General features: G+C 51.7%; 3 protein-coding genes and 1 pseudogene across 4 annotated transcripts in view; 3 read left to right on the top strand and 1 right to left on the bottom strand.

The window, feature by feature from the left end:
• The window catches only part of LOC308217469 (uncharacterized protein), a gene marked incomplete at both ends in the record, with an annotated part of 110,006 nt that extends 104,105 nt beyond the window's left edge, over positions 1-5,901 (top strand). The window contains 2 exon segments of the mRNA XM_080610542.1: positions 1,251-1,306; positions 5,831-5,901. Of these exon segments, the coding sequence (XP_080466668.1) occupies positions 1,251-1,306; positions 5,831-5,901 (127 nt within the window).
• Positions 5,902-10,625: 4,724 nt separating this feature from the next.
• On the top strand, positions 10,626-11,096 carry UCN3 (urocortin 3; the record flags this gene model as incomplete). The annotated part of the gene is made up of 1 exon (XM_080621278.1): positions 10,626-11,096. One exon carries the CDS (start codon positions 10,626-10,628, stop codon positions 11,094-11,096), a length of 471 nt encoding a protein of 156 aa, XP_080477404.1.
• Positions 11,097-14,872: 3,776 nt separating this feature from the next.
• LOC308217457 (tubulin alpha-1D chain pseudogene) lies at positions 14,873-17,240 on the top strand (annotated as a pseudogene). The gene is made up of 3 exons: positions 14,873-15,101; positions 15,290-15,410; positions 16,287-17,240. The product of its transcript is annotated as a tubulin alpha-1D chain pseudogene (transcript).
• A 4,378-nt stretch (positions 17,241-21,618) lies between these two features.
• TUBAL3 (tubulin alpha like 3) lies at positions 21,619-25,252 on the bottom strand (the record flags this gene model as incomplete). The annotated part of the gene is made up of 3 exons (XM_080619564.1): positions 25,006-25,252; positions 23,357-23,505; positions 21,619-22,602 (listed from the first exon to the last, which is right to left on the bottom strand). Exons 1-3 carry the CDS (start codon positions 25,205-25,207, stop codon positions 21,619-21,621), a joined length of 1,335 nt encoding a protein of 444 aa, XP_080475690.1. The 5' UTR covers positions 25,208-25,252.
• Between the last annotated feature and the right edge of the window lie 1,319 nt (positions 25,253-26,571).

The raw sequence follows: 26,571 nt of genomic DNA, 5'->3' as shown, positions 1-26,571 counted from the left end.
GGCAGTTCCTTAGCAACCCTGACAAAAGAAAATGGATGGGGAGGGATGAAGAGGCCGGGCCAGTGTAATTTAGTAATTTGATAATGATACAGCCCCTGAAATGGCTGCGAGCGCTGACAGCAGGGTCCTGAGCATCATCCTGCATCCTCTGCCTGCAGATCGGAGCCAGCAACAGCCCTCATCTTCACTCCTCCAGAGTCAAAAGCAACCCAGTGTTCATCGCTGTGGCACCAGCCTGAGCTGCACTGGGTTAATAATTACGTGGTATTTTTAGAGCAGGAGTAATTGAGGCTCTGGAGGTTAATGCAGGGCTGGACCTGAGCACCTCCTTGGTTCTGTGGGAGGTGGTGGAGGTTTGAATGCTGTCCACAGCCCTTTTGGGTGATGTCCATTGCTATTTGGAGCAATAGGAATTGCTGCATCAATGTATTGAGATATGCAGCCTCTTGCCAGCGTCGCTGGGAGGATGCTGGTGAGCTCCATCGCCATTGCGAAGGTGGAATTGCGACCCAACAGCCACAATGCCCTTGAGAAAGGAGGGAAAATGTTGGAAAAGCCAGGAAAACTGTGCCAACAAAGCAGCTCTGCTCATCTGAGCTGGGACAAGCAGGAGCAGAAATGAGGATGGATTTGCCCCTGACATCGTTGCTGTGTGGGTTAGGATGAAACCCAAGGAGAAACTCTCCCATCCAGGAGGCAGTGCTCCTGCAGCAGCTGCCTCAGGCTGTCTGTCCTGCCCCATTTTGCACCCCAAAGCACCTCAGTAAATCCCATTTGATCTTTTAGTATTGCTCTGGATGGCTCCTCACCCATCCCTTGCCTTGGGCATCCCTTAGTCCAGCATCCTGAGCCCCACTGGTGGGCTCTGCATCACCCAGATGTGTCCCACTGTGTCCTGAAACCACCCCAGGCACCTCCCCATGGATCATGAAGCCAAGGGGCCAACCCATGGCCACAATCCCAATGGCAAGGATCAATATAACCCATCCATAGAGAAGAAACCACCACACTTACTGAGCACTGTCTCTCCCACCAGCCTCATCCAGCTGCTGCAGCCTCACAGTGGGAATTATCCCTGCGTATGGAGGCAGCATAAGGAGAAGCAGCTCTTTTCATGCTCCATTCCACTGGGTATAAATAGGCTTTATGTTTACACCCACTGTCAGAATAAGTGCCCTGAGGCCAGCCCTGCTCCTCTACGTGGATCCAGGCTCCTGCTGACTCCCTTTGCCTTTTTTCCTTGCTTTTAGATGTTTCCTTCAAACCGGAGATGTGCTCACAGTAGCTGCAGGCACCGTGTGTGCAGGTAGGTGCGAACACCCCTTTGGAGAAGGGATAGAGGTGCAAGGGAGAGATAGCAGATAAAAGCATGGCAGCAAACACTTGGGGAAGACAATTCCATAGAATCCCAGAGTTATTTGGATTAAAAAGGGACCTTAAAGCCCATCCAGTTTCAACCACCCACAGGCAGGGACACCTTCCACTAGAGCAGGTTGCTCCAAGCCACATCCACCCTGGCCTTGGACACTGCCAGGGATGGGGCATTCACCATTTCTTTGGAATTTAGAGGATTTAAGATTATTTTTTCATTTCCATTGCTCTTTTCTTCCTTTGGAGGGAAAGCATCAAGAGCCAGGCTTCATCTCACGCCTGAAGGCTGTCAGTGAGGCAGTAGCCCTTTGGGTATGGCCCAGCCATTCTTGCAGGAGCACATACAGCAATCCGCAAAATAGCCTCAGCCGATCTTATCCCAAAGAGGCTTTTTGCTATCACATTTGTATCAGAAGCTGAGGGCAGAGCTTAATTAAGATTAATTGCCAGGAGCATGAAGCACTGATGGTGGGGTGGGAAACTGTTCATTACAGGCAGCCAAGTGCTTTGCATAAAATCAGGGCTGTAAATCCCCTGTGACCCTGCAGCAGCAGCAAAAGACTCAGGGCTCAAGGAGGTGAAAGAAGGGCAAGAAAGGGAAAATGATAATTCAGGCTCTGCAAAGCTAACTCCATGTCCCTGGGTCCTCTTATTCCTCTGCTCATGTGCCAGCTTCAGGAGGTAGGGCTTTCCATGTCCACTATATGGTCGCTTTGGAGAGACGTGCAGGGATTTGCTGCTGCTGAGCTGTTGGAAGGAGTGAAAATCACCCCCAGATGGGGTTATAGGAAGAGAAACCCCTGAAAACCAGCCTCACTGGAGAGGAAGGGCCGTTTGCTGCAGGGTTATGGGAAGATGGACAAACCCTGCCTCCACAGCCTTGAAAATGCAAAGTGAGTCTTAGATTAATCAAGAAGGGGCAGAGTGAACCAGAAAACTCCATTCTGTCCCTCTATAGACACAAAGCGCATCCATGTCTGACTTCTCTATGCAATTCTGGTGCTGGAAGCAGTAAACAGGACATCACATCACATTCCCTTTGCTTCCCCAGGCCAGGCAAAACTTCCATGCTGCTATTTAGGATCACAGAACCACAGAATGGCTTGGGCTGGAAGGGACCTTAAAGCTCACCCAGTTCCAACCCCTGCCACGGGCAGGGACACCTTCCACTAGAGCAGCTTGCTCCAAGCCCCTGTGTCCAACCTGGCCTTGAACACTGCCAGGGATGGGGCAGCCACAGCTTCTCTGGGCACCCTGTGCCAGCGCCTCAGCACCCTCACAGGGAAGAGCTTCTGCCTTATCTCCAGCTGGAACTTTCCCTGTTATTCCCTGAATGATGGGAAGCACATTCACCTCCATTCTCCAGCTTCTCCTTCAGGTAGTTTTGGTCATCTGAAGGATAAAAATGAATAGACTCACATTTACATGGGCCATTCTGGCAGCAGGACTGACTTTTGAGCGTGACCCATGTGTATTTGTCGTTCCTTCAAATCCAGTGTGTCTTTAAGGTTGATTTGATTGCTTTTCATCTTTGCAGCCATTGGATGCTCTGTCTCAGGCCTCGCTTTAAGTCCCTCCCTGCCTTTTATTCTGCTCTTGTGCCCTGCTCCCCTGAGACCTTTGGGATCCACTGGCACCCAGCTCAGCCGAATGGGGTGAGGTTCATGTGAAGATGGACCCATGGTGGAGGTGGGTAACTGCACTTGTCACCCTCCTGTGCAAGGCTGCAGCAGTAGCCACAGACACCAAATAGCCCAAGTAGGAGCTGGCACTGACAAACACCTCCTCAGGGTCCCACAGCACCTCCTAAATCCCTTAGGAATGTGGATCGGCCCTTTCCTAATGTCCCCAAGCCAGCCAGAAAGCCGGGAAGGGCTGAGCACCCACTTTCCAACCATTCAGATGCACAACCCGTGGGGACAGCCTGAAGCAGCTGCAATGGATAAAAACTACCTCAAACCTTCTCCCTCCATCTCACACCATCTCCTCTCAACCTCAGGAAAGCTTCAGTGGGAAAGGACGAACACCCCATCACAAGGGATGAGATGGTTGCAAAGGTGGAGCAGCCATCTCCTATGTGACCTTACCCCGTCCCAACCTACAGTCTTCATATAGTTCAATTCACCTTGGAGACCCACTGAAATAAGCTAAAGATCCATCACCTCTGGAGGAGAGTGGGCTTTAGGATGGATTCAATAATCTGCTTTGATATTCCACCTTTCCCTAACCTATGTTCCCTTCCCCAGGTACCAGAATCCCAGCTTCCCAGTGATGTTGGCAATAGCCGCGCTTCAGCTTTGGCCTGAAGATCTGAAACTCTTGGAGGTGCTCAGGACACCAGGTCCTTGTGTCAGAGGCGTGCACCAGGCCTTGATTTCTGGGATACCAATCCAATGGGATGTGATGCCAGGGCACAGGATGGAGATGTCCCCCTTGGTAGGCAGAGGGGACCCATTTTTTGAGTGCCAACAAAACTTCCATAGGATCATAGAATGGTTTGGGTTGGAAAGGACCTTAAGATCATCCAGTTCCAACCCCCTGCCATGGGCAGGGACATGAAATATCCATTAGCCAGGTCAGCACCCAGAGCTCCCATCCATATGTATTTACATGCTCAACCCCCTTCTTCCATCCCCTAGACCAACAAAAGCAGGGGAGTTGGGCCCCTAAAACCCACTCTGAAGCATGCAGGGCTGTCAATGGTCTGAGTCAAACAGGGTCCAAAGGTCTCCTGAGTGTTCCACAAGGACCACAGGCAACATCTGCAGCCCTCAGGGAGCAAGAGGATGCAAAACACATCTCTCCATGAGGTGTGATGGTAGAGAAACGCTGGTGAAGCCCTCACTGTCCACGCCAGGCAGGAAGTCTTCCTTGAGTAGTCAAATGTGGGTTGAGTCAAACCTGGATGGAGTTTAGCACCACCCAAGGAACTTCATGTACTTTACAAAGCTTTAGATACCTTCTGCCAAGCTTCAAGCCTTGCCCTGCCATGTTATTTGGTCAACCAGCACTAGTTAAGCTACTGGGTAATGGTGCTACTCAAGCCCATCTCACCCTATGGAGATCAAGGGAAGGTAGGACACAAGCCAAGCTGGGGGAAGCTGAAGGTTGTTTGAGAATCAGCACCTACACATCTGAACAAGAGCAAAGGGAAACCATTTTTGGGTTGGAACAGGATGATCTTAAGGCCCTTTCCAACCCAAACCATTCTATGATTTTTAATGGACCTCCACCATCAGGGATGGGTTGGGAATAGCTCTCATCTATCACTGCTTCCCCAAGCAGCAAGTTCAAGGCTTTCATCAGCTACAGGGGCCATGAAGCCCTTAGAGACACCTCATCCCTCTGCAATAAATGAACCCATGAGAGCAGAGAGGACTATGGGCCAGATGCTGATTTACATCCCTCTTGGTGTGGAGATGTCCTTCTAATGGAGTTTCCCACCCAGCTCTTTGTGTTGAAAATGAGTGTTCTTGCCCAAAAATACAACTGAAGGCTCCAAGGACTGGGATAACCAAACCACCTCCCAGGTCTCAGTGAATGAGGGGAAAGAAATCATGGATCCAGGAGGTGAAAGCAGGACATGAAAATGGAAGAGGAGTGAGTTGCTGGAGCAGTGGGTCCTGATGTGTCCCAGCCAGCAACTGGAGGTGATCAAGGGCAGAACACTCTACCAGGTTAGAAGCCAAAGGGGAGCTCTCATTGTAACTGTCACTGCCTTTCAGACACCAACCAGCATCTTCAAGGCCTGGGTGAGAAGCTCGAAGAGGCTCATCCAAGAATATCCACAGTCATAGCTCCGTGTGCCCAAAGGAGCTGCTGTGTCCATCGTCTGTGTGGTCCAGGAGCAGGAATATCTCACCATTCCAACCCAGAGCCCATCCAGGGTCACTACTGGCTGCTGTTACCTTTCATGGAGGGGCTCAGATGGTTTTGCCCACCTATAGCAGGATGTGTCCCTTCCTAAGGATAACTGCACCACACCAGCCCTTTGGTAGGAGAGGGTGGTGATGGCATCTCAAAGCAGAGGGGAGCTCTGATCAACAGGCAGGGCTGAGCAGGGTCGTGGGGCCACAGACCCACACTGACCATTGCAGGGAACCCTCCACCAGGGACCTGACCCCTTTGGGTGTCAGCCCATGGACTAATCCCTGTTCCAGCAAGGAGACCTGCATCCCCATCCTCTTCATAGCACAAAGCACTTTTCCTTGCAATCCAGTACCATAGGGCACTCCCTCTGACCACACCAGAGTCAGAACAAGAGGGGGTTTTCCTGCCTTGCTGCTGTTTTGGTGCAATCTGAGTTAATTCTGGTGGATCTCAGTGGCTTTGGGGAGTTTGAGGGGTTTTTGTCCCCAAGACACACATAATCCTTACAACCACCCCTCTTCAAATGCTGCCTCTGGGACTGTGCAACCCCATCCTGCAAGAACTTCCTTGTATTTCCAATCTTCCACAGGTTTTCCTGACTACATGGGAGAAGAAAAGCCCCCCGAGATGGGAAACCAGGCAGAGAGCAGAGCAGTGTGAGCAGGGCAAGTCTGTCCTTGCTGCAGGTAGGGGTTATAGCACCATAGAATAGTTAGGGTTGGAAAGGATCTTAACATCATCTGGCCTGGGGCAAAACCCTGCTGAGGTCCTCCACCAGCCCCACTCTTCATATAGAAACACATTAATTAGGATAACAATCAGAGCTGAAAACCCCAACAGGCGTCCTTAGAGGGCATAAACCCCTTTGCATTTAAAGCATTCTTGCACCAAGTGCCTTGCTCCCTGGAGGAATGGGAGGAAAACATGTTTGTGTGCCCCTGCAATGTCCCAGCACTGGCGACAGCCCCATTTGGGATAACTCCCACCAGGTTGTCAGGTTCAGATGTCTGGTTTTGCCCTTGTCCCCCCTCCTTTTTGGCTCCTGTGAATGGGAAGCGGCGCCGCAGCCCCGTGACGTTGCCAGCTCCCTCTGATTTCAGCTTAATGAAATCATGCCCAAACGAAGGCTCCACGTCTGGAGTTACGACTCCGACCCCGTGATCACTCACTTTTATATATACACGAGGGAGGGGAAAAGCGTTTCCATAGAGAGAATAAAACCAGCTGAGCCCTCTTTAAGAACAAGAAAAGCAAAGCAAGGGGCGCAGAAGTTCAGGGCGACGCGCCTGATGCTTCTCTCCTTGGAGTGAGCCCACAGCAATCCCTTCCCATCCCGACCACTGAGGACTACCAGGTGAGTGCCTGGGTTTTGTTTATTAGCCATAAAGCAGCTTTATTTGCACAAAGTTGAGGTGTTTTAGTGTTTTCCCTGGGAGAGCACATCCCACTTTTCTCCACGAGAAAAAGGCAGGAACAGGAAAAGCAGTTTGGGATATTGTGTCGAGGCTCCCCACATCCTCCCTCCTCACCAAAGGCATCTCTTTTTATTGTTACATCAATTTTTGGATGCTGGGGATAGTTGGGAAATCTTGGGAAACGGAAAAGTGGGGCAGTAAATCACTGCTGCGATTACAGGGATGGGGAGGAGAGGAGGGCACAGCCCCATGGGGCCAGTTTGCATGGTGGAGCCCCTGGGAATCAGCATCCTCAGGAGGGATTCATCAGGAAAGTGGAGGTGGCATCACATGAAGAGAGTTTAAAGGGTCTAAAGGGCTTACCCACAGCATTATTTTATCCCAGACTTACTTTTTGATGGGGAAAGAATCAGTTTTATCCAGTGCCTCCGGTGCCGATGAGCAGCAAATTGCTTTGATCCCACTCTGCCAGAGCCGCCTTCCCGAAGTGATTTTCTCTTTTCAATCCAAGAGGCAGCTCCTCAGCTGAGCAGGTCCTGCTGTGCCTGTCGGCACCATCTCAATAAATGCCTGTAAATTCCTCATGGCCATCCCAGCAATTCCCATCAGGAGGAACAGCACCTGCAGGTCACCCGGAGCAGCAGCAGATTTAACTCCGACTTCCTCAGATCCACCACATGTGGGTTTTCTTCTTTTCCTGCTTTTTTGGGAGGGGAGAAAACCCCAATTCCAGCTTCTTTCCTTGCTCCATACAAACTTCCTGATGTGCCCAGGCACAAATGCACCATGTAAATAGAAGCAAACCCTGCAAAATCAGCTTTTTCTGCCCATCCAGCAGATCTGAGCGCTGCTTTGCTTTGATTTTTGCTCTTTCCACCAGGATATCCACCACAGCCAAGGACCAGGGAAACAGACACAGGGTGTGAATGTGTCTCAGCCACGTTTCCCTCTTGCTCTGCCTTTCCTGAGGTCTCCAATGGGTTTTCCTAAATGCCACCAGTTTCAGACAGCTGTGGAATAGCTGTTGGGAAGCAGCTATTGGAATAGCAGCTATTGGAGATGCTGCTTTGTGGCTTTAGAGAGGGCAGCAGCAGCTCCAACCAGAGCAGTTCTCTCCCAGCAGCTTTGGGTAACATTCCCATTCTCTGTCCAGCAGCTTGGGCTTATGGAGGAGACTGGGGGCTGCAGATAGGGGTGCAAAAATAAGCCATTTGTAAATCCATGTCCCACATCCTGCTAGCAGCGAGTGCAAGGAAGTTCCTATGGGAAATGCTTCATCTAGGGCTGAAGCACAGCAAAGGGGGAGGCTTTGGAGTGGGACAAAGATCCTGTTGAGTTTTTGCAACCTAAAACTAAGCACCAGGATTTAAATGTCTGATTTGGGGCTGAAGGAAGGAGAGTTTTGGGTCTCCAAACCCATGAGGATTGAGTGTCTGGAAGGGTTTTCCTCTCTTATCCTACAGGGATTTGCTGGTGATGCCTGGATTGTGCTGCAGCTGCCGCATATCCTCCATGCAGGGCAGGGTTAAGGGGATGGTTGATGCCTGGGGGAGCTCTGTGAGGTTCTGCGCAGGGTCAAGTGGAAAACATAGGATCATGGGATCAACCAGGCTGGAAAAGCCCTTTAAGCTCATCCAGTCCAACCGTTCCCAGCATTGCCAAGGCCACCACTAACCCATGGCACTGAGGCCTCGTCTCCACGGTGTGTGAACACTTGCAGGGACGGTGACTGCAGCCCTGCCCTGGGCAGCCTGTGCCAATGCCTGAGCACCCTTTGGGGAAGGAATTGTTCCTCAGCTCCATCTAAACCTGCCCTGGTGCAGCTTGAGGCCGGTTCCTCTTGTCCCATCCCTTGTTCCTTGGGAGCAGAGCCCAGCCCCTCCTGGCTCCATCCTCCTCTCAGGCACTTGTAGGGAGCCATCAGGTCCCCCCTGAGCCTTCTCTTCTCCAGACTGAACCCCCCAGGTCCCTCAGCCCTTCCCCATCACACTTGGGCTCCAGGCCCTGCACCAGCTCCGGTGCCCTTCTCTGAACAGGATTAAGGGGATAAACCCGTCCTCATCTGCCCCTCCACAGGACAGAGTTCAGGTGACAGCAGTTTGAGGGTCTGTGGCTCAGTGGCAGAAGAGCAGCTCCAGGGTGGCAGCCGCTGGGGACAAAAGGGTTGATTTGATTTGGATCAGTCTGAGGACATCTGCCCCACCTGCAGCAAGGCACAAACTCCATCCCAAGCCCCAAGACACCAGCATCCACAGGGACTCCCAGGAGCCATCCTACTCCTCAGGACATTCCCAGGGGCTTCCCCAGCCTCTGTCTCCTCCATATTCCTCATGGGAATCACATCAGCGTGAATGAATCCTCATAGGAAATACATCAGCATCTCACTACCCCACATCAAACGACGGGTCCCCACAGCTCTGGGGACTGTCCCCAGACCTGAGCTTGCCATGAGATGTGCTTACCACAAGATGGGGCCCGAAGATTGGGAATGCCAACACACCTCCAGGCTCCTGCAGGCTGGCCCTGGGGGCACAGGTCAGTCCTCAACCTGGGCAAAGGCCCCCACCAGGAGACCCCATGCAGCCTTTTTGGTGGTCAGAAGGGCATATAGAGAGGTGGATCACATCCCAGATAGCCTGGCCTCAATGATGGGAGGTTTTGCAGAGCTGGAGGGTTATTCCCCCCTTTGGACCCCAAAATGACCGCATTTCAAGCAGGGAGGATGCTGCTGTGCTGTGATTTTGGTGGTCCCCTCAGATCCCCAGTCAGGGCTGCCCATGAAGGGACTTCACCCTGGATGTGCCACCAAATGGGGCAGCCTGTCCTGAACCCAGGGTAAATGGAAGTCCTAGGGATGGAGGATAGGGAATGGGCATCCCTGGAGCACCCAAGGCCAGGGTTGGAGAAGGGACACAGGGCCATCACACTGGATGGGTGGTAGATCACATCCCCGGCACTGGGGATGGCTGTACCCCATTGTCCATGCCCGTCTTGGACCCAGTTGCATGAGCAAGTAGATGGGCAATTGCTGGCTTGAAGGATCACAGAAACATCTCTGGTGGCTTCAGACTGAGAGAGGAGCTGAAAGGAAACCTCACTTTTGCTGATGGTTCTCACAGTTGCTGTGAGGAGACATCAGCAAGGTGGAGATGGGTGAATGGAACTGACATGAGGTTGTCCCAGGCAAGGAGGGACCCTGGTAAACCAGCACTCCTGCAGCAGGCACTTGTGTTTGACAAAGGGATGGTCAAATCCTCTCCTCCATGGAGGCTGCAGCTTTCAAAGCATCTTGGACATCCCACCCAGCACTCCAAAACCAAGGGCTGAGGGGCTGCCCTCTCCATGACCTTATAGAATCATGGAATGGTTTGGGTTGGAAGGGACCTTAAAGCTCATCCAGTTCCAACCCCTGCCACAGGCAGGGACACCTTCCACTAGAGCAGGTTGCTCCAAGCCCCTGTGTCCAACCTGGCCTTGAACACTGCCAGGGATGGGGCAGCCACAGCTTCTTGCATCATTTAGATAAAGCAGTAAGTTAACAGAGGAAAGCAAACCCAGATCAACCTGTGCCAGGGCCTCAGCACCCTCATAATAAATGACTTCTTCCTTCTATCCAACCTGAACTTCCCCTGTTTCAGTTTGAACCCATCACCCCTTGTCCTATCGCTACAGTCCCTGATGAAGAGTCCCTCTCCAGCATCGCTGTAACCCCCTTCAGACAATGGAAGGGAGAAGGAGACCCAATGGAAGGGAGAAGGAGACCCCAAGACAACTCATTCCCACTCATCCTAATGATTAGATGAGGCTTAGTGGGGATGTGGGAGATGAATCCACGTGTGGAGGACCTGGGAGGTTGAGCCAGTGTCCGTGGAAGGACATGGGGATGACGATGCTCTGCCGCGGGCCCCGCGGGATGCTCATGCCCATCTCTGCCCTCCCCTTGCTCTCTCCATTGGACAGGCCACCGCGATGTCCCACTCCAGGCTGCTGCTCCTCCTCGCCCTGCTCTGTGCCACTGGGAGCAGCCGGGCTTTCCGTCTCTACAACCCCACCTCCATCCTCAGCTGCCTCAACACGGCCCTTGCCGAAGGCCAGAAGAGCCTCCTGGAGGAAAACACCATCTTGGACAAGCGCAGCTTCGAGTCCCCATCGCTGGAAGAGGGCTCTGAGGAGCAGGAAGGAGATAACGTGGCAGAGGAAGAGGTAGGGAAAAGGACGTTCCCAGGGGAAGGCCATTACAAATACGTGTCCCAAGCGCAGGTGAAGGGGAAGTCGTACCAAAACCGAGCCAAGAGCGACCGCCGCACCAAGGTCACCCTCTCCCTCGACGTCCCCACCAACATCATGAACATCCTCTTCAACATCGCCAAAGCCAAGAACTTGCGGGCAAAGGCAGCTGCCAATGCCCACCTCATGGCTCAGATCGGGAGGAGGAAGTGACACTCCACGGGCCAGAGGGGACTGATGGCCATGTACGATAGCAGTGTTGTATAGTTTTGGCCCATCGAGCTCACTTTCATGTCTCTTCTTCATCCTTCTCTCCTCCCTGCTTTCCTCCGTTGCTCCTCCTGGACATTTCCATGCACGGGGAGGAGGCTCATGTCTGCTCCAGGGCAAGGGGACGGGTCACCTCGGGAAGGTCCCTATTAAAGCTATGATCTCTTGAGTTTCCCATGCTTTGTTGTCCCATCGTCTCCACTGGGTGCTCTGTTGGGTCCGTCTGGGCCCTTTGGGTATCCAGAACCTCCCTCCAGCTCAGCCTCATGGCCCTGTCCCCACCACAGTCCAATCCCTACTCCATCCCCATACACAAGCTGTCCCTCTACACAATCCTCAATGCATTGTGAAGGGAAAACAGGACTGGTCAGGGGACCTCAGGAGGGATGGAATCATGGAATGGTTTGGGTTGGAAGGAACATTCAAAGCTCATCCAGTCCAACCCCCTGCAATGAGAGGGGACATCTTCAAATAAACCAGGTTGCCCACATAAATGGATGTGGTTCCCAATGTTTGGATTCCCCAATTTCTCCTCCTGGATACTCTCTAGGTTTTAAGGTTGTCTTTGCAACCACCTCTTTGTGCACCAGCACCTTCCATAGTCACAACTGGGACAGCATCAACCTCCCCATCCACATGGTCCTTCATGAGTGGCCCCAGGCCAGGGTCACCCCATGACCTCAGGTGAGTTTGGACCCCAAGAGCTGCAGGTGCTTCCCTGTGTACTCCAGACACACCTATGGGGTCTGTCCATGTTGTTCAATCCACCCCTGCCCACCTTTCTTCTGCTCTCCATCTCCTGAGAGACCTCTGCATCAGTTCTTTAGCTGGTACAGCTACACCTCCCCATACACAGACCATCCCCATTCACCCTCCACTGAGCCCCAGCTCACCAAGCTCCCACCCCTTCACCTTGGACTATTTATTCCTTTCTCTAAACACCCCAGAACAGCTCCAAGATGGAACTTCATCTCTGGTCTCCATCCCTGCTGTCCTTCTTTCCCCATTAGATGCTTACCAAGAGCAGCTCCCACCAGCCCTATCCAGGTCCTGGCCATAGGTAACATTCCAGGTGGGACATTAAGAGGGATCAGGTCTCCAAGGCTTGGCAGGTGGACCCACATGGCTGCAGAGATGTAGCTGGAAGCATTTTCTCTCTATCCCAGTGGTCACCCAAAGGAGACAACACACGAATTCAGCCCCAGCAAGCCCACGCTTAAGTGGCCAAGGCTCCTGGCTAACCCACAGGAGGGGGACTCGGGATCCAAGTTCACCTGAAGCCCAAAAATCAAACCCAAAAAGGGTCCTTCAGCATATTCCCAACATAGAATCAACCGGGTTGGAAAAGACCTTTAAGCTCATCCAGTCCAACCATTGTCCAGCACTGCCAAGGCCACCACTAACCCATGGCACTGAGGGCCTCGTCTACATGTCTTATGAACACACACCACACATCTCCGGCAGACAACTCACCAACATGCCCACAGCATCTCTGTGCAATAGCCTTCTCCTGCCTCAGCTCCAAGGGTGTACCGGTGAGGTCTCTCCTCATGGCAATCTCCTGTAGCCTTGGACTATATGGTCCTTTGCACCATTTTAAAGCCCAACACCCTATAGGTCCACCCCCCATTGGTATACTGAGCTCTGATTCAGCAGGGCAAAGGCATTGTCCCCATCTTACACCCAGGGAAACTGAGGCACACACTCCTGCTCACATCTGGTCAGGCAAAGCAGAACAGAACAAGTCAGACCTGGCCAGGCATCCAGCTGGATGCACTCTCATCCCTATGTGGGTTTGGCCATAGGTGTCCTCACATTGTCCAGGCTCAGCCTTTCTGATGCACAGGGCTCTCTAGAGGAGCCGTAGCACACTAGAACTGCTCAGAGCCAAAGTCATTGCTTTGAGCAGAAAATGGAATAAATTTCCCCTGTTCTCCCCATTGAGCTCCAGTAAATCCTTGGCACAGGCTTGGAGGAGGCTTTTCCCCACCATCAGCTGCTGGGGGCATGTGCACCGGCCCTGCTTGGGTTCTGTCCCAGCACCAGGTTAGACAAGGGGAACATCTCAGCCCTGTGCTAGTGCCTGGGTCAAAACACCCCGTGACTGGGTCTTTCTTCTGCTCCCCTTTGATGAAGGCCATTAACATGGTTTGGGTAGGAAACGGCCTTAAGATCATCTGGTTCGAACCCCCTGCCATGGAAGGAGATGGGCCAAGGTGTTTGCTGGCACCAGGCTGTGCTTGTACATGAAAGCTGAGATGGGGACAGCAGATACCAGCTGATAGTGAGTGATGGGGAAAAGCAGAGATGCTCCTTCCCCAGCTGCATCCCCATGGGGAGTCTCACCCAAGCACTGCCTTGGACAAACCTTTCCACTCTTAATCCTCCTTCCCAAGCTCTGCCAAGCAAGACCAGGGATTGACTGGAAGCGCTGAGACACAGGCAGAGGTTGGAGGAAGCTGGATGGAAATAAGAGCAGTGAAGTCTCCATCAGACCCAGCTGGGTTTGGGAGCATGATGAGCCACATTTCATGCAGGGATGAAACCCAAACTCTTTTTGAGTTCAGAAATGAGTTTGCTCTGGTGCACACGGCGAGGTCATGGGGAGCTCCTCATCACCCAACACCCCAAGTCCTTCTCCTCAGGGCTGCTCCATCCAGTCTCCCCCAGCTTCTATTTATGCTTGGGATGGCCCCAGCTCAGGGGCAGAACCTTGCACTTGACTTTGCTCCCCTTGTCATAGGCAGAGCAATGCTAAATGTATATTTAAAGGCCAAATAAACTCCAAACCCCATGGATCTGCAGGTGCAAGTCCTTCAAAGCACCTCGATGAGCCCCCATAGCTCTCCATTGGAAACATCTGAGCCTTTTGCCAGCAGATGCCTACATAAGGAGGGGGCAGAAGGAGGGAGCTCTTCAGCAGAAAGCCCAGCCCTACCTGCTATAAAAGGTGCAAGAGGGAGGCATGCAGGACATGCTCTCAATGAGGTGATTGTGTGAGGAGTCTGAGTGGTTCAGAGCCATAGCGAGTAGCCATGGGGTTGGGTTTGCTCTCTGATGGCCGTGGCTGGCTCTTCTGTTGGTTTCCTTGGGGGTGAAATTAGTTATGGGCTATGGAGGAGCATTGTGAACCCTGGAGAAGGGGCTCCTAAGGGTACAGAGCTTGTACTCCGGGGTGTCCAGAGCTGGGTTGGCTTTGCAAGAAAGATGCTTCCCTCCTCCTGCCCTGGGGAGGATTGTCCTGATTGCCTTCAGGTTTGCCCGTCCCCCTGCATGAAGATGCTTTGAAGGTCTTGCTGGTGGCATCTAATACAAGACTTAATTCGGTGCCCATCTGATGCTGCTGTGGGGCTGAAGCAGATCTGGAGCACGGGGTGAAGGTCTCCTTGTGAAGACTGGCTCAGCATCCTTGCTCTGTCCCTGGTGCATTGAGGCTGTTCTGGGTCTGTTTGTGGTGACTGAGGGCTGACACATTAGATTCTAACCCTCAGGTAGGACCCTCTGCTTCAGTATAGGGTGTTGTTGCCCTGTTTCTGTGCTTGGAAGGGCCAGGCTTCTGTCAAGAAGATCATTTGAGGCTTGCTGGGTTGGATCTTCAGCCCAGGCCACAGGTAAAAAGTGGGTTATAAGGGCCATATGCTCTATAAAGACACCCAGAAGTGCCAATGTTAGTCTGATTCCTCAGTGCCCATTCCTAACCCCTCTTCTGTCCCATCCCCATGCAGAAGGAGTGTGTTTCTGTCCATATTGGACAAGCAGGCGTGCAGATGGGCAACTCCTGCTGGGAACTGTATTGCCTAGAGCATGGGATCAGGCCGGATGGCATAGTCTCCTCCCATGCATCCTCAGGGAGAGCAAACTCTTCCCTTGGGACCTTCTTCAGTGAGACAAGATCAGAGAAGCGTGTGCCCAGAGCACTGTTTGTTGACCTGGAGCCCACTGTCATTGGTAAGTCATGGAAGGCCTCTTGGTGGGGTCTGCATAGGGGGGCACCTTCTCTGACCTCAAGTGTTGGCCACATAAACTGCTGGTGAGGCTGGCAGCTTCCATGTGAAACTGCATCTCAATCAGTGCAAGTCACTTGGTAGATGGGGGTCTTGTGCCAGTGACACTCATGAGGTCTCAGCCTTCTCCAGATGAGATCAGGACTGGGACCTACCGCACTCTCTTCCACCCAGAGCTTCTTGTCAGTGGCAAAGAAGACGCTGCCAACAACTACGCTGGGGGTCACTACACCATTGGGAAGGATACCATTGAGTAAATTGTTGAGGGGGCTCAGAGTATGGTAAGAACCATGTGGAGGGTCTTCTGCATTAGGACTCTGGTTGTGGTTGACCTGACCAAGAGATGTGATGGTGGAGAAGGGCAATTGGCTCATGGTCAGCTTGACCATGCTGCTATGACTAGAACATGATGGAAAGCATGTGGGTGTATATCTTGCTGGCTGGGACTGAAGGGGAAAACAAGGGGTTAAAGATGCCCCCAGCTCAAGCAGGAGAACAAGCAGTGATTTCACTGTCCAGGTTAAGTTGTTTTGTCCTACTCGTGTGTCAATCCTGATCCAAAATCTCATCCCAACCAGTGTCCCAGCTCAGCTTCTGGCTGAATGTATCCTCTTGGGCCTCTTCTCTGTTGTGTGGTTGCTTCTGGAGCACAAGATTTCCCCCATGTAGACTCTCATAAGTGCTGTGGTAACACAAAGATGGTTTTGGATTAGGTGGAACCTCTTAATGGCCTTCAGACTTTTCCTAATCTTCGTGATTATTACTATCATGAATCTCCATATAACCTAATATGTGACTTTCAGGGTAGGCCTTGCTGCTAAAACAGGAGATGATTTACTAGCTGTATTTGCTCTGTACAGCAGAAATCATCTGTAAGCAATTGGAAGGTGTATGACAGCAGGAGTAAATATGGCCTTAAACTTGATGGTGGAACATGGTGCTTTGCCTTGGTTCTAGTCCAGTGGGGCCACAATAACTTGGTTATTGTAACTTATAGAATCATAGAATAGTTAGGGTTGGAAAGGACCTTGAGATCATCCAGTTCCAACCCCCCTGCCATGGGCAGGGACACCCCACACTAAACCATGACACCCAAGGCCTCATCCAACATGGCCTTGAACACTGCCAGGGATGGAGCATTCACAACCTCCCTGGGCAACCAATTCCAGTGCCTCACCACCCTCACAGTAAAGAATTTCACCTCCCTACTCATGGAGGAGCTCTCTGTGGAGTACAGCAAGAAATCCAAGCTGGAGTTCTCTGTGTACCCAGCCCCCAGGTCTCCACCACAGTGGTGGAGCCCTACAACTCCATCCTCACCACCCTGGAGCACTCGGACTGCTCCTTCATGGTGGACAATGAAGCCATCTACGATATCTGCAACCGCAACCTGGATGTCGAGCATCCCACCTACACCAACCTCAACAGGCTCATTGGGCAGACAGTTTCTTCCATAACCACCTCGTTGAGATTTAATGGTGCCCTCAATGTTGACTTGACTGAGTTCCAAACCAACCTCGTACCCTACCCACGGATACATTTCCCCCTCACCACCTATGCACCCATCATCTCGGCAGAGAAAGCCTACCATGAGCAGCTCTCGGTGCCAGAGATCACCAACGCTTGCTTTGAGTTCTCCAACCAGATGGTGAAGTGTGACCCACGCCGGGGCAAGTACATGGCGTGCTGCCTGCTGTACCGGGGCGACGTGGTGCCCAAGGACGTCAACGCGGCCATCAAAACGCGCCGCTCCATCCAGTTTGTGGACTGGTGCCCCACGGGCTTCAAGGTGGGCATCAACTACCAGCCTCCCACTGTGGTGCCCGGTGGGGACCTGGCCAAGGTGCAGCGCGCTGTGTGCATGCTGAGCAACACCACGGCCATCGCCGAGGCCTGGGCACGCCTGGACCACAAGTTTGACCTGATGTATGCCAAGAGAGCCTTTGTGCACTGGTACGTAGGGGAGGGCATGGAGGAGGGTGAGTTCTCGGAGGCCAGAGAGGACCTGGCTGCCCTGGAGAAGGATTATGAGGAGGTTGGAAGGGACTTAGATGAAAGGGAGTTTCACAGTGAATTACTTTAACTGTTGCATGGTGGCTTGGATGAGGCTTTCAGGTGTCCTTATCTTGCAATTCCTGCCAGAGGAGACAGTTGTGGGATGGGTCTGAGGAATTGTGGCTTTAGAAAGTAAAGCTTGTCCAAAAGCACCTCTTGGTCCAAGTCTTGTGTATGCACAACTGACTGAATGAATGGTGACCTGCAAGACTATCTCCTGTCTTGATGTGCCACCAAACTGCTTCATAGTGGAGTGCGGGTGGTGGCTGCAAGGTTGTTCCTGTGTTGCCTTGGTCAGTGCAGCCCTACCTAAAGGTCTGTCCTCCTTGTAGATGACATTAGGATGGGTGCCACCTGCCCTGGGATGTTAACACGAACACTGGGGTGTTGATCCCACTTGTGCACTGGCTCCCATGACCTCTGTGTGTGCTTCAGTATGCTTGGCTCTGAGTTTCTATGCTGCTTTCTGCTCCAAGGCATAGAATGGAGTAAGATCGGGTTTGTCTGGTCACTTGCTACCATGCAGGGCTCTGCTAAAGTAATCCATGTCCTGCTGCCAGCCCTGGAAGTTGAGATGGGAATTCAAATACTTCTGTCTGTTGAACCCTTTCAAATGCACCCAAACAATGTCTGATCCCTAAGTCCTAAAGTCTGGAGTTGTCTTCCCATTTAGACTTCTTCCCTCTCGACTGTTCCCCATCATGATGCTGAAATCACTGCAAGCAGCTAATGAGCAGAAAAAGGGGATTTAACTTGATCTCTACACCTCCCCTGCACTGCAGCAGGTTATTTCTCCACTGGGATCTCTCCTCCTAGTCAGTGATCCAAGGAAAGGAGCTGGCTGGGATGCAATGGGGATCTGGATTTGCAGTCAGGCTGTAATTGAAGGGCTCTTGGCTCCGGGCTGCACTGGAGGAATGTTTAAACACCCTGAAGCAACTGGAGGGTTCTATTAAAGCCTGTCTGCACTTGTTATTACTCAGCTGGGCTCCCAGGGGTGGTGATGTCCCAACTCCAACAAGGTGGGAGCTACTGGGGCTGTGTCACCTCCAGCTGCCCTCTGCTTGGGGGAGCAAAGCTGCTTGGACTGGTAGTGCTGCTGATGTGATGAATGGGCTCTCCTGTGCCTGCTTTGAGGCTTCTGGCCCCACCAGATGCAGTTCTATGTGCTGGGGAAAGCCTCTCTGCAGGGAGCTGGTGTAGGTCCCAAAGTGATGCCCAAACTTCCCTCCAGAGGTGAAAGAAAGAGGGGTCGAAGCAGGAAGTAGCTCTGGCACATGCATTGCCAGCTCTACCTTACCCTTGTGGGTGCATGGACAGGAGCTGAGTGAAGGTTGCCTGATTGTTTTGGTGTGAGGAGCTATTCTTCTGCTCGCCACAGATGGCCTGGGATTGGGGTCCTGGTCTGGGGCTCATGGGCTGTCCATGTGGCACATAGGGCTGCAGGAGGAGGGAGGCACAGCAGTCAGAATGGTTGTACCATCACTGGTGGCCTGAGGTCACATCCAGAACCTCATCTTATGATACTGGAAAGGTTTAATCTCCATGGATCTACTGAACACTCTGCACTCTTTGAGGGTCAACTTCTTGCTTGGAAAAGTACTATTGGTATTCATTCTTATTTTAAACCTTCTCATGTGCCTGACAGCTTGAGTGCAGAGCTGTATAGTGTGAGCTGCTGCGTAGCCCTTATCCATGCTGGGAGTGCAGGGAAGGTCTGGCTGCTGGACCACTGGGGACATGCTCGTCTCCTGCCCACTCCCCAACAGCCTTGCAGCTCCATCAGGGCATTTTTGTGAATGCTCATGGGCTTCAGGCTCATCTGCTTGTGATGGTTCCTTTCTGTCATATCTCTGTGTGATGGCCCTAAACTGAGCCCAGAAGTGATGGACTGAAGCAGTTTGTCCCCCAGCCATGTGAAGACCACGTTGCCCTGTGCTGAACCACAACCCCCACTAAGCATCCTCATCACCACTGGCCCCAGGAGGATGAGGAACATCTCCTCATCCACTCCAGGCACGGCTCTTGGCTTGTGTCAGGCCATGGGATGGAAGCAAGAAGCAGCAAGTAATGCTGGATAGAACCAAGGAGGGTGAACTTGCCCAAGACCTTATGAGAAGTCAGTGGCAGAACTCTGCAGGCACCTTGAGTCTCCTCCCTGTAGGACAAGGATGAGCAAATCCACCCTGACCCCTGTGATCCACCCTTATTGCATTAATGGAGCAGTGAATGAATGGTGATGAATGGGCTGGAGCAATGTGATGGAAACACAGACCTGTTGCTCCATGTGATGCTCTTCAGTGAACTTCTTTACGACCAGCTTTGGTATTCCAGCACACAGGTAGGGAAAACTAAGCTGGAGCTGTGCAATGAAGCATTGGGTGCGGGGCTGGAGGCTCCACTGCTCATGGAGAGGCCAAAGCATTGCCTATGGCCATCAAGCTGGAGATGCCAAGTCTCCAGAAGCCATAGGATTGCTCTCCCTGCAAGCAAAATCCTTTCCTTCCCTCCATTCATGGGAGGGCAGGAGCAGGTCTGTGCTGACCTATGCACCAGAGTGATTGATCCCAGTAACAATTCCATCATCCCAGTGCTGTGCTGGTGCTTTTCCAAGCTGCAGGAGCACACAGCTGTGTTCCTGCCCTTGCTCAGCCACACTGTTTGGCTTGTGGCTCCAAGTGGGAATGATGCTTGACCTGTGTCCAACCCAGCTGCTGGCCTTCCCTTCTTTGGGGGGATTGAACCAGTGGCAATCAGGAAAGGGGGCAGCCCTCAAGACCATGCCTGGAAACATCTCAGCATGTTTACTTATGAGCACAGAACCAGAGCTCACCTTTGCTCTTTTAGAGCATCTTTGAGCCCTGGATAGTCTCATTTCTGGCAAATGGAGTAGCTGATGTTCCCCCTGGGAGGGTTATTGTCAGTGTTAGGGATGTGGTATGGAGACAACCAACTGGAAACCCAGGAGATGGAAAGTGACCACCTAAGGTGGATAAGAAGAGCCAAGGTCTTTGGGATGTGTCAGTGTGTTGCATCACCCTAGCAGAGCTGAAGACAAATGAGAGGACCCATCAGATGAGGCAGGAGGTAGTGACCATCCCTAGATGGACCAGCCAGAGCACAGCGGAGGCTTCAGCCCAACAGGGATCTTCCTGAGGACCATCTACTGCCCATACATGCTGTCAGCACCCAGGCTTTTCAGGCTGACACCATCCTCTGGTCTCTTTCCATCTCCTATCCCTGCCTGTATTTTCCCAGTGCATCACTTTAAGACCACCTCCAGAATCATGCCTCCATCAGTGGAGAAGGCAACTGTAGCTACACGGCATGGAGGATGCCTTGGGGAAAAGACTGACTCCACTTTGAGCCCAGCATTGAAATAAAGCATGGATGGAGGTTATGGTATACAACAAGCACAAAGTGTAATGCAACCTAGACACTCAATGTGGCACGGACCAGCCATGATCCTATCCCACAGGATTGCAAACACTCCTTTTCCGTATCTTATCGTAGGCAATTCATTGCTTTTCCTCCTGAGGCATCACAGGGCCTGGCTCAGCTCCTCAGGGCAAACTCCTACCCCATGCACATGGGGCTGGTTTCATGCTCACACCAACCCCTGAGCAAGACCCCAGCACTGCCCCAATGCCCAGGGAACAACCAAACTCTACCATAGATGTGAGGAAGCAAAATCCCACCAGGACACTGCTTTTTACTCAGGCACAATCAAACTGGGAATTCCCTGCCTGCTCCCAGACAAGGTGAGAAAAGCAGCATCCAGCTCCCGCATCAAGTTCCTGCAGGATACAGGACACTTCCCTCACAGCAGGCATTATGGTTGATGATCCTCACAGATGGCTTTATCACACCCTGATCATCACTTTCTCCCCAAAGCAACACCCATGCAGTAGGGAGATCCCGATACAAAGACCTGGGTTAAATCCAAAGAACTAAAAGCAAAACCCAGAAAAAAAAAGTCTTTTTTTATTTGAATAAAGGCAGTTGCATAGAGGTTTACAGGTGCTTTTCTAATTAAAAGGTGCTTTTACATTAAAAGCCAGAGCAAGAGTTTGCCATTTCAAGCCAAAGCAGGCAGCTTGCAACATCCCCCTGGCCTAGGAACCAGGATCCTCTGCCTATGTGTCCCCAACACAACGTCAGACACTTATTCAGCTTCACTCATCAATCAACAGCAGTGTGATAAAGCACGAGACACCCATGCTACAGCCGTGCACTATGAGCACGTAGACTATGCAAGCAGGAAAGGTTTAACACCTCAAACAGTAGCACTGAGGCTCAGGACAATCCTTTGGCACCTCCAGGCACTCAGGACTAGTTTAAGGCTTCTGACAGAGGGTTTGGTTTCATCTGAGGTTTGCCTTCATTAAAAACCAAGCTGCAGTTTGTTAATACTCATCCTCATCAGCCTCATCCTCTTCTCCGTCAGCCGAGTCCCTTCCAACCTCCTCATAATCCTTCTCCAGGGCAGCCAGGTCCTCTCTGGCCTCCGAGAACTCACCCTCCTCCATGCCCTCCCCTACGTACCAGTGCACAAAGGCTCTCTTGGCATACATCAGGTCAAACTTGTGGTCCAGGCGTGCCCAGGCCTCGGCGATGGCCGTGGTGTTGCTCAGCATGCACACAGCGCGCTGCACCTTGGCCAGGTCCCCACCGGGCACCACAGTGGGAGGCTGGTAGTTGATGCCCACCTTGAAGCCCGTGGGGCACCAGTCCACAAACTGGATGGAGCGGCGCGTTTTGATGGCCGCGATGGCCGCGTTGACGTCCTTGGGCACCACGTCGCCCCGGTACAGCAGGCAGCACGCCATGTACTTGCCCCGGCGTGGGTCACACTTCACCATCTGGTTGGAGAACTCAAAGCAAGCGTTGGTGATCTCTGGCACCGAGAGCTGCTCATGGTAGGCTTTCTCTGCCGAGATGATGGGGGCATAGGTGGTGAGGGGGAAATGTATCCGTGGGTAGGGTACGAGGTTGGTTTGGAATTCAATCAGGTCAACATTGAGAGCACCATTAAATCTCAACGAGGCAGTGACTGATGAGACAATCTGCCCAATGAGCCTGTTGAGGTTGGTGTAGGTGGGACGCTCGATGTCCAGGTTGCGGTTGCAGATATCGTAGATGGCTTCATTGTCCACCATGAAGGAGCAGTCCGAGTGCTCCAGGGTGGTGTGGGTGGTGAGGATGGAGTTGTAGGGCTCCACCACTGCTGTGGAGACCTGTGGGGCTGGGTACACAGAGAACTCCAGCTTGGATTTCTTGCTGTACTCAACGGAGAGCCTCTCCATGAGGAGGGAGGTGAACCCGGAGCCTGTGCCTCCTCCAAAGCTGTGGAACACCAGGAACCCTTGGAGGCCGCTGCACTGGTCAGCCTGCAACAGAACAATGTATAGTTACCTCTCTCAATAAGGAACTGGAATAACCATCCCAAATAATATGGCAATAGTTCTGTTTAGAGCACTTAGTAACCAGAGTGAGCCCAAGCCCCGGAGTGAATTCACTCAGTACATCACCCTGCTGAGCATCTGAAGTATACCTGTGGTCATCAAGTGTTGCATTTCTATGGTACTACCATAGGTAGCTTTGTCTGGTCAGATGGAAACAGTTGGCAAATTGCTCCCTTAACAGCTCAATGCAGAGCTCAGCACCTGAGAGGGGATTTGAGGTAGTACGTGAGTCCTACACCCTTAGGAGACATCCCAAGGACATCTCACTGAGAGGCATCCAAGTATGCTACAATCCTGCTTCACTCTTATCAAATATGGAGTTTGATCTTCCCAACCCTGTTACCAATTGTCCATTCAGAATATCTCCAATTGCACAACCAGGGTGTGTTTGCCCTGTGGTCAAAAGTCCTCCTCTTCTATCTCTTCAGTCTAGTGTTGTGTAACTTCATACATGCATAATATGCAATGACAGCTGCTTTTAGAGCAGGTTAGATGGCCCCTTGCTTTACTGAGCACCAAAGCTAATCACAGCAGCAGCCATCTTTTGAGCTCACATAAAGGGTTTATTTTTCCTCTGAAGACTTCTACCCCATCCCCAAAGTGTAACTGTGTCATCCATGGTGTCCATGGACATGTCCATGATGTGTTACTTTAATGGAAAGACTCTCTTTTCTCTTACCATCTTACGAATTCTGCTGAGGACAGTGTCTATAATCTCCTTCCCAATGGTGTAGTGGCCACGGGCATAGTTGTTGGCAGCATCTTCTTTGCCACTGATGAGCTGCTCTGGGTGGAAGAGCGCATGGTAGGTCCCAGTCCTGATCTCATCTACACAAGGAGGAGCAGTCATGAAGAGCAGCACATATTTACAGGTTCTGTGACAGTAAATCACACAGCAAACCTACCGGGAACCCATGACAGACAAAGGTCATGGCATGGTTAGTTCAGACTGGGAATAATGGAAGGAGCAAGGATAATCCTGTCCAAGGTCCTACTATACCTCCTCCACCTTGGGATCCTAATGTAATTTAGCTTTGAGATTTAGGACACTGCCTATGTTTCCAATGTTATTGTGGGATTACAGTTATCACATAGAATGGTTTGGATTGGAAAGGACCTTAAAATCATCTAGTTCCAACCCTTCTGCTTTTTTCCTTGTTGCAAAGCATCTTGAGGTGGCTGGAAGTTTCCTCTCCATCCACTGCTCTACAGCCTACTGAAGAGGAGACAGAATGCCTCCAGAGCTGATATTCCTGCTCAGTGTATCTGACCCAGCTTCAGGCATGCTATGAAGACAGGCATTAGGAGCAGTTTCTCTAGGTTCCATGTAGTCAATAAAGTTGGAGGCACCTACAGGGGGTATTTAAACCCACTCAGTCTCAGTGTTGGACACGTTTCATATTCTACTGGCTCACTAAGTTCTCTATGCCTTAATAAGGTGCCTAAAAATGAAGTGGAACCAAACCAAAAGTCTGCATTCCTTTCATTAGATGAAATAATGAGTCACACATCCTGGGTGTAAGATAGGAGCAAACACTCAGGAGAAGCCCTCAGGGCAGAAGCAGGTAGATGGATGCAGGTGGTTAGGAATAAGGGTAGGAATAATTCCCACCAGTTTCTTGAGCAAAAGGGGACTTGGTTTTGAGAAGATACTTGAAATTAAAATGCCATGACCCAGTCAAACACCCAGAGATCACTAAAGGGGGTGGAAAGGGAAGAAGAAAGATTGAAGTAGCAAGAGACCAAACTTCCACAGAGCCATGATCACCCTTTCTTCACCTAAAGGGTGCTCAGGCATTGAAACAGAAGGAAGTGATGGACTCACCATCCATGAAGGCGTTTAAAACCCATGTAGATGAGGCCCTCAATGACATGGTTTAATGCTGGGGTAAAGATTGGAATCAGTGATCTTAAAGGTCTTTTCCAACTCAGTTGATTCTATGATATGTATAGCACCCATCTGCCCAAAGATGCTTCACCAGTAACATCAAAACCAGATACGCCACATGTGATGGTGTAACTCAGTCCTGAGCCACTAAGGCTGACAAACTCATTCCACTTTGCACCTCTGAAGATCCTGCTCAAGAAAGCAGCTCTCTCTAAAGAAGGGCTCAACTAAAGGCAAGTCAGTGTAGTAAGAACAATAGGTCTGTCACCCCCAGGTCCATTTGGAAACACAAACTGTATTTCCTTCTGATGGCTGGAGACATTTTTAATAAAGATGTGAAGATTTAGCAGAGTGAGAGCTGGCATGAAGAGCAACACAAACCCCAAGTAAGAAGGGTCAAGAGTCAAAGACACCACAATACACAGTTGCCCCACTCTTACCTATCACAGTGGGCTCCAAGTCTATGAAAACTGCCCGGGGCACATGCTTCCCAGAGGCTGTCTCACAGAAGAAGGTCTCGAAAGAAGAATCCACTTGTTCAGCCTTTGGTTCCACAGGTTTCACCTGCTTGGGGCCAGGAATGGTCCCATCCGCCTGGATCCCATGCTCAAGGCAGTACAGCTCCCAGCAGGCATTGCCCATCTGCACGCCAGCCTGCCCGATGTGGATGGAAATGCATTCCCTCTGGAATGGGAAACAATGTGTTAAGGTGGTTTTCAGACATCCTGTGACTTAGCACTAACCCCCGTGGTTCTCTGCTGGAGATGATGAGGGAAACAGGCAGCTTCCTCCCACTGCCAGCAGTTGGAGGAAGGATCAAGCCGTGATCTGCAGGGCAGCTGGATGCAGCTGAGCTGCACACACAGCATTCCTAGGAAGGGCTCTTCCAGCCCACAGGAGAAGGAGGAAGGAAGGAGGTGATGGGCTTCCCACTGAGGCAGGAAGCAGCTGAGCAGCGGTGGCTCCATGCTCAACTGCCATGGAGTGGAGCAGCCGCCAATTCCCCAGGTCCCAGAGTAATGGGGCCTCAGACAACAGCTCCAGGCTCCTGGATCCAAGAAAACAACCTGTGTGCTAAGCAGGGAGAAGCCAAGCTTGGGAATTCCCCAGCCAAGCTGGGAGTCACAGCAGGAAACAAGCAGTTGCCCAGAGCCAGAACAAGGGCAGGATGACACCCGGGGGGAGGCTCGGAGTCCTCATGTAACCAGGTCATCCTCCAGGAGCTTCTAACCCACTCCAGGGCAGTACCGAAGGTCCTGGCGTCTCCTGGAGACTCTCTGATGGTTGTGTGTTCCCTGGGTAATTGGCATCTCTGCTGCTTCCATCATCCTGAGATCAAAGCAGTGCTGCAGCGATGACAGAGGCTCCCATCCAAAGCAGAGAGTCCCAATTACTGCCATGCATGGCATGTAGCAGTGCTGCTTCCCCAGGGATCACCATGAAAGGGAGCTGGTGATTCCACCTGGGAATGGCAAGTCCCACTGTTTGTAGTGTTGATGGGCAGCTTGCTTCAGGTCTCAACTCATTTCACACCACCTACCCGGAGCTGGGGGTCTCCATAGATAAGCCCTGCTCCAAGCAGCCCATGTTGAGCAGGGGATAACAAATGCCATTGACAACCCAGTTGTCTCAGAGCTGAGAGGACCTCGTGTGTGTAGTACAGCCCTACACAACTATCCCACCAGAGGGATTCTGTCCCTGGAATGTCTATGCCCTGTGAGTAATGCTAGACAGCCCTGGGCACCAACCACCTGTGGCAGCAGCCATCAGAAGGATGTAATGCAACCTTTTAGCAGGGCCTGTTGCAATAGGACAAGGGGTGATGGTTTTAAACTAAAAGAGGGGAGATTCAGGCCACACATGGAGAAGAAATTCTTTACAGTGATGGTGATGAGGTCCTAGACCAGGATGCCCAGAGAGGTGGTGGATGCACCATCTATGGGGATGTTCCAAGCCAGTATGGATGTGGTTCTGAGCAACATGGTCTAGTTGAAGATGTCTCTGCT

This window comes from Psittacula echo (genome assembly GCF_963264785.1).
Source record: "Psittacula echo genome assembly, chromosome: 1".
Lineage (NCBI taxonomy): Eukaryota > Metazoa > Chordata > Aves > Psittaciformes > Psittacidae > Psittacula > Psittacula echo.
The sequence above is the reverse complement of the archived record's forward strand: the minus strand, read 5'-3'. Positions and strand labels throughout refer to the sequence as shown.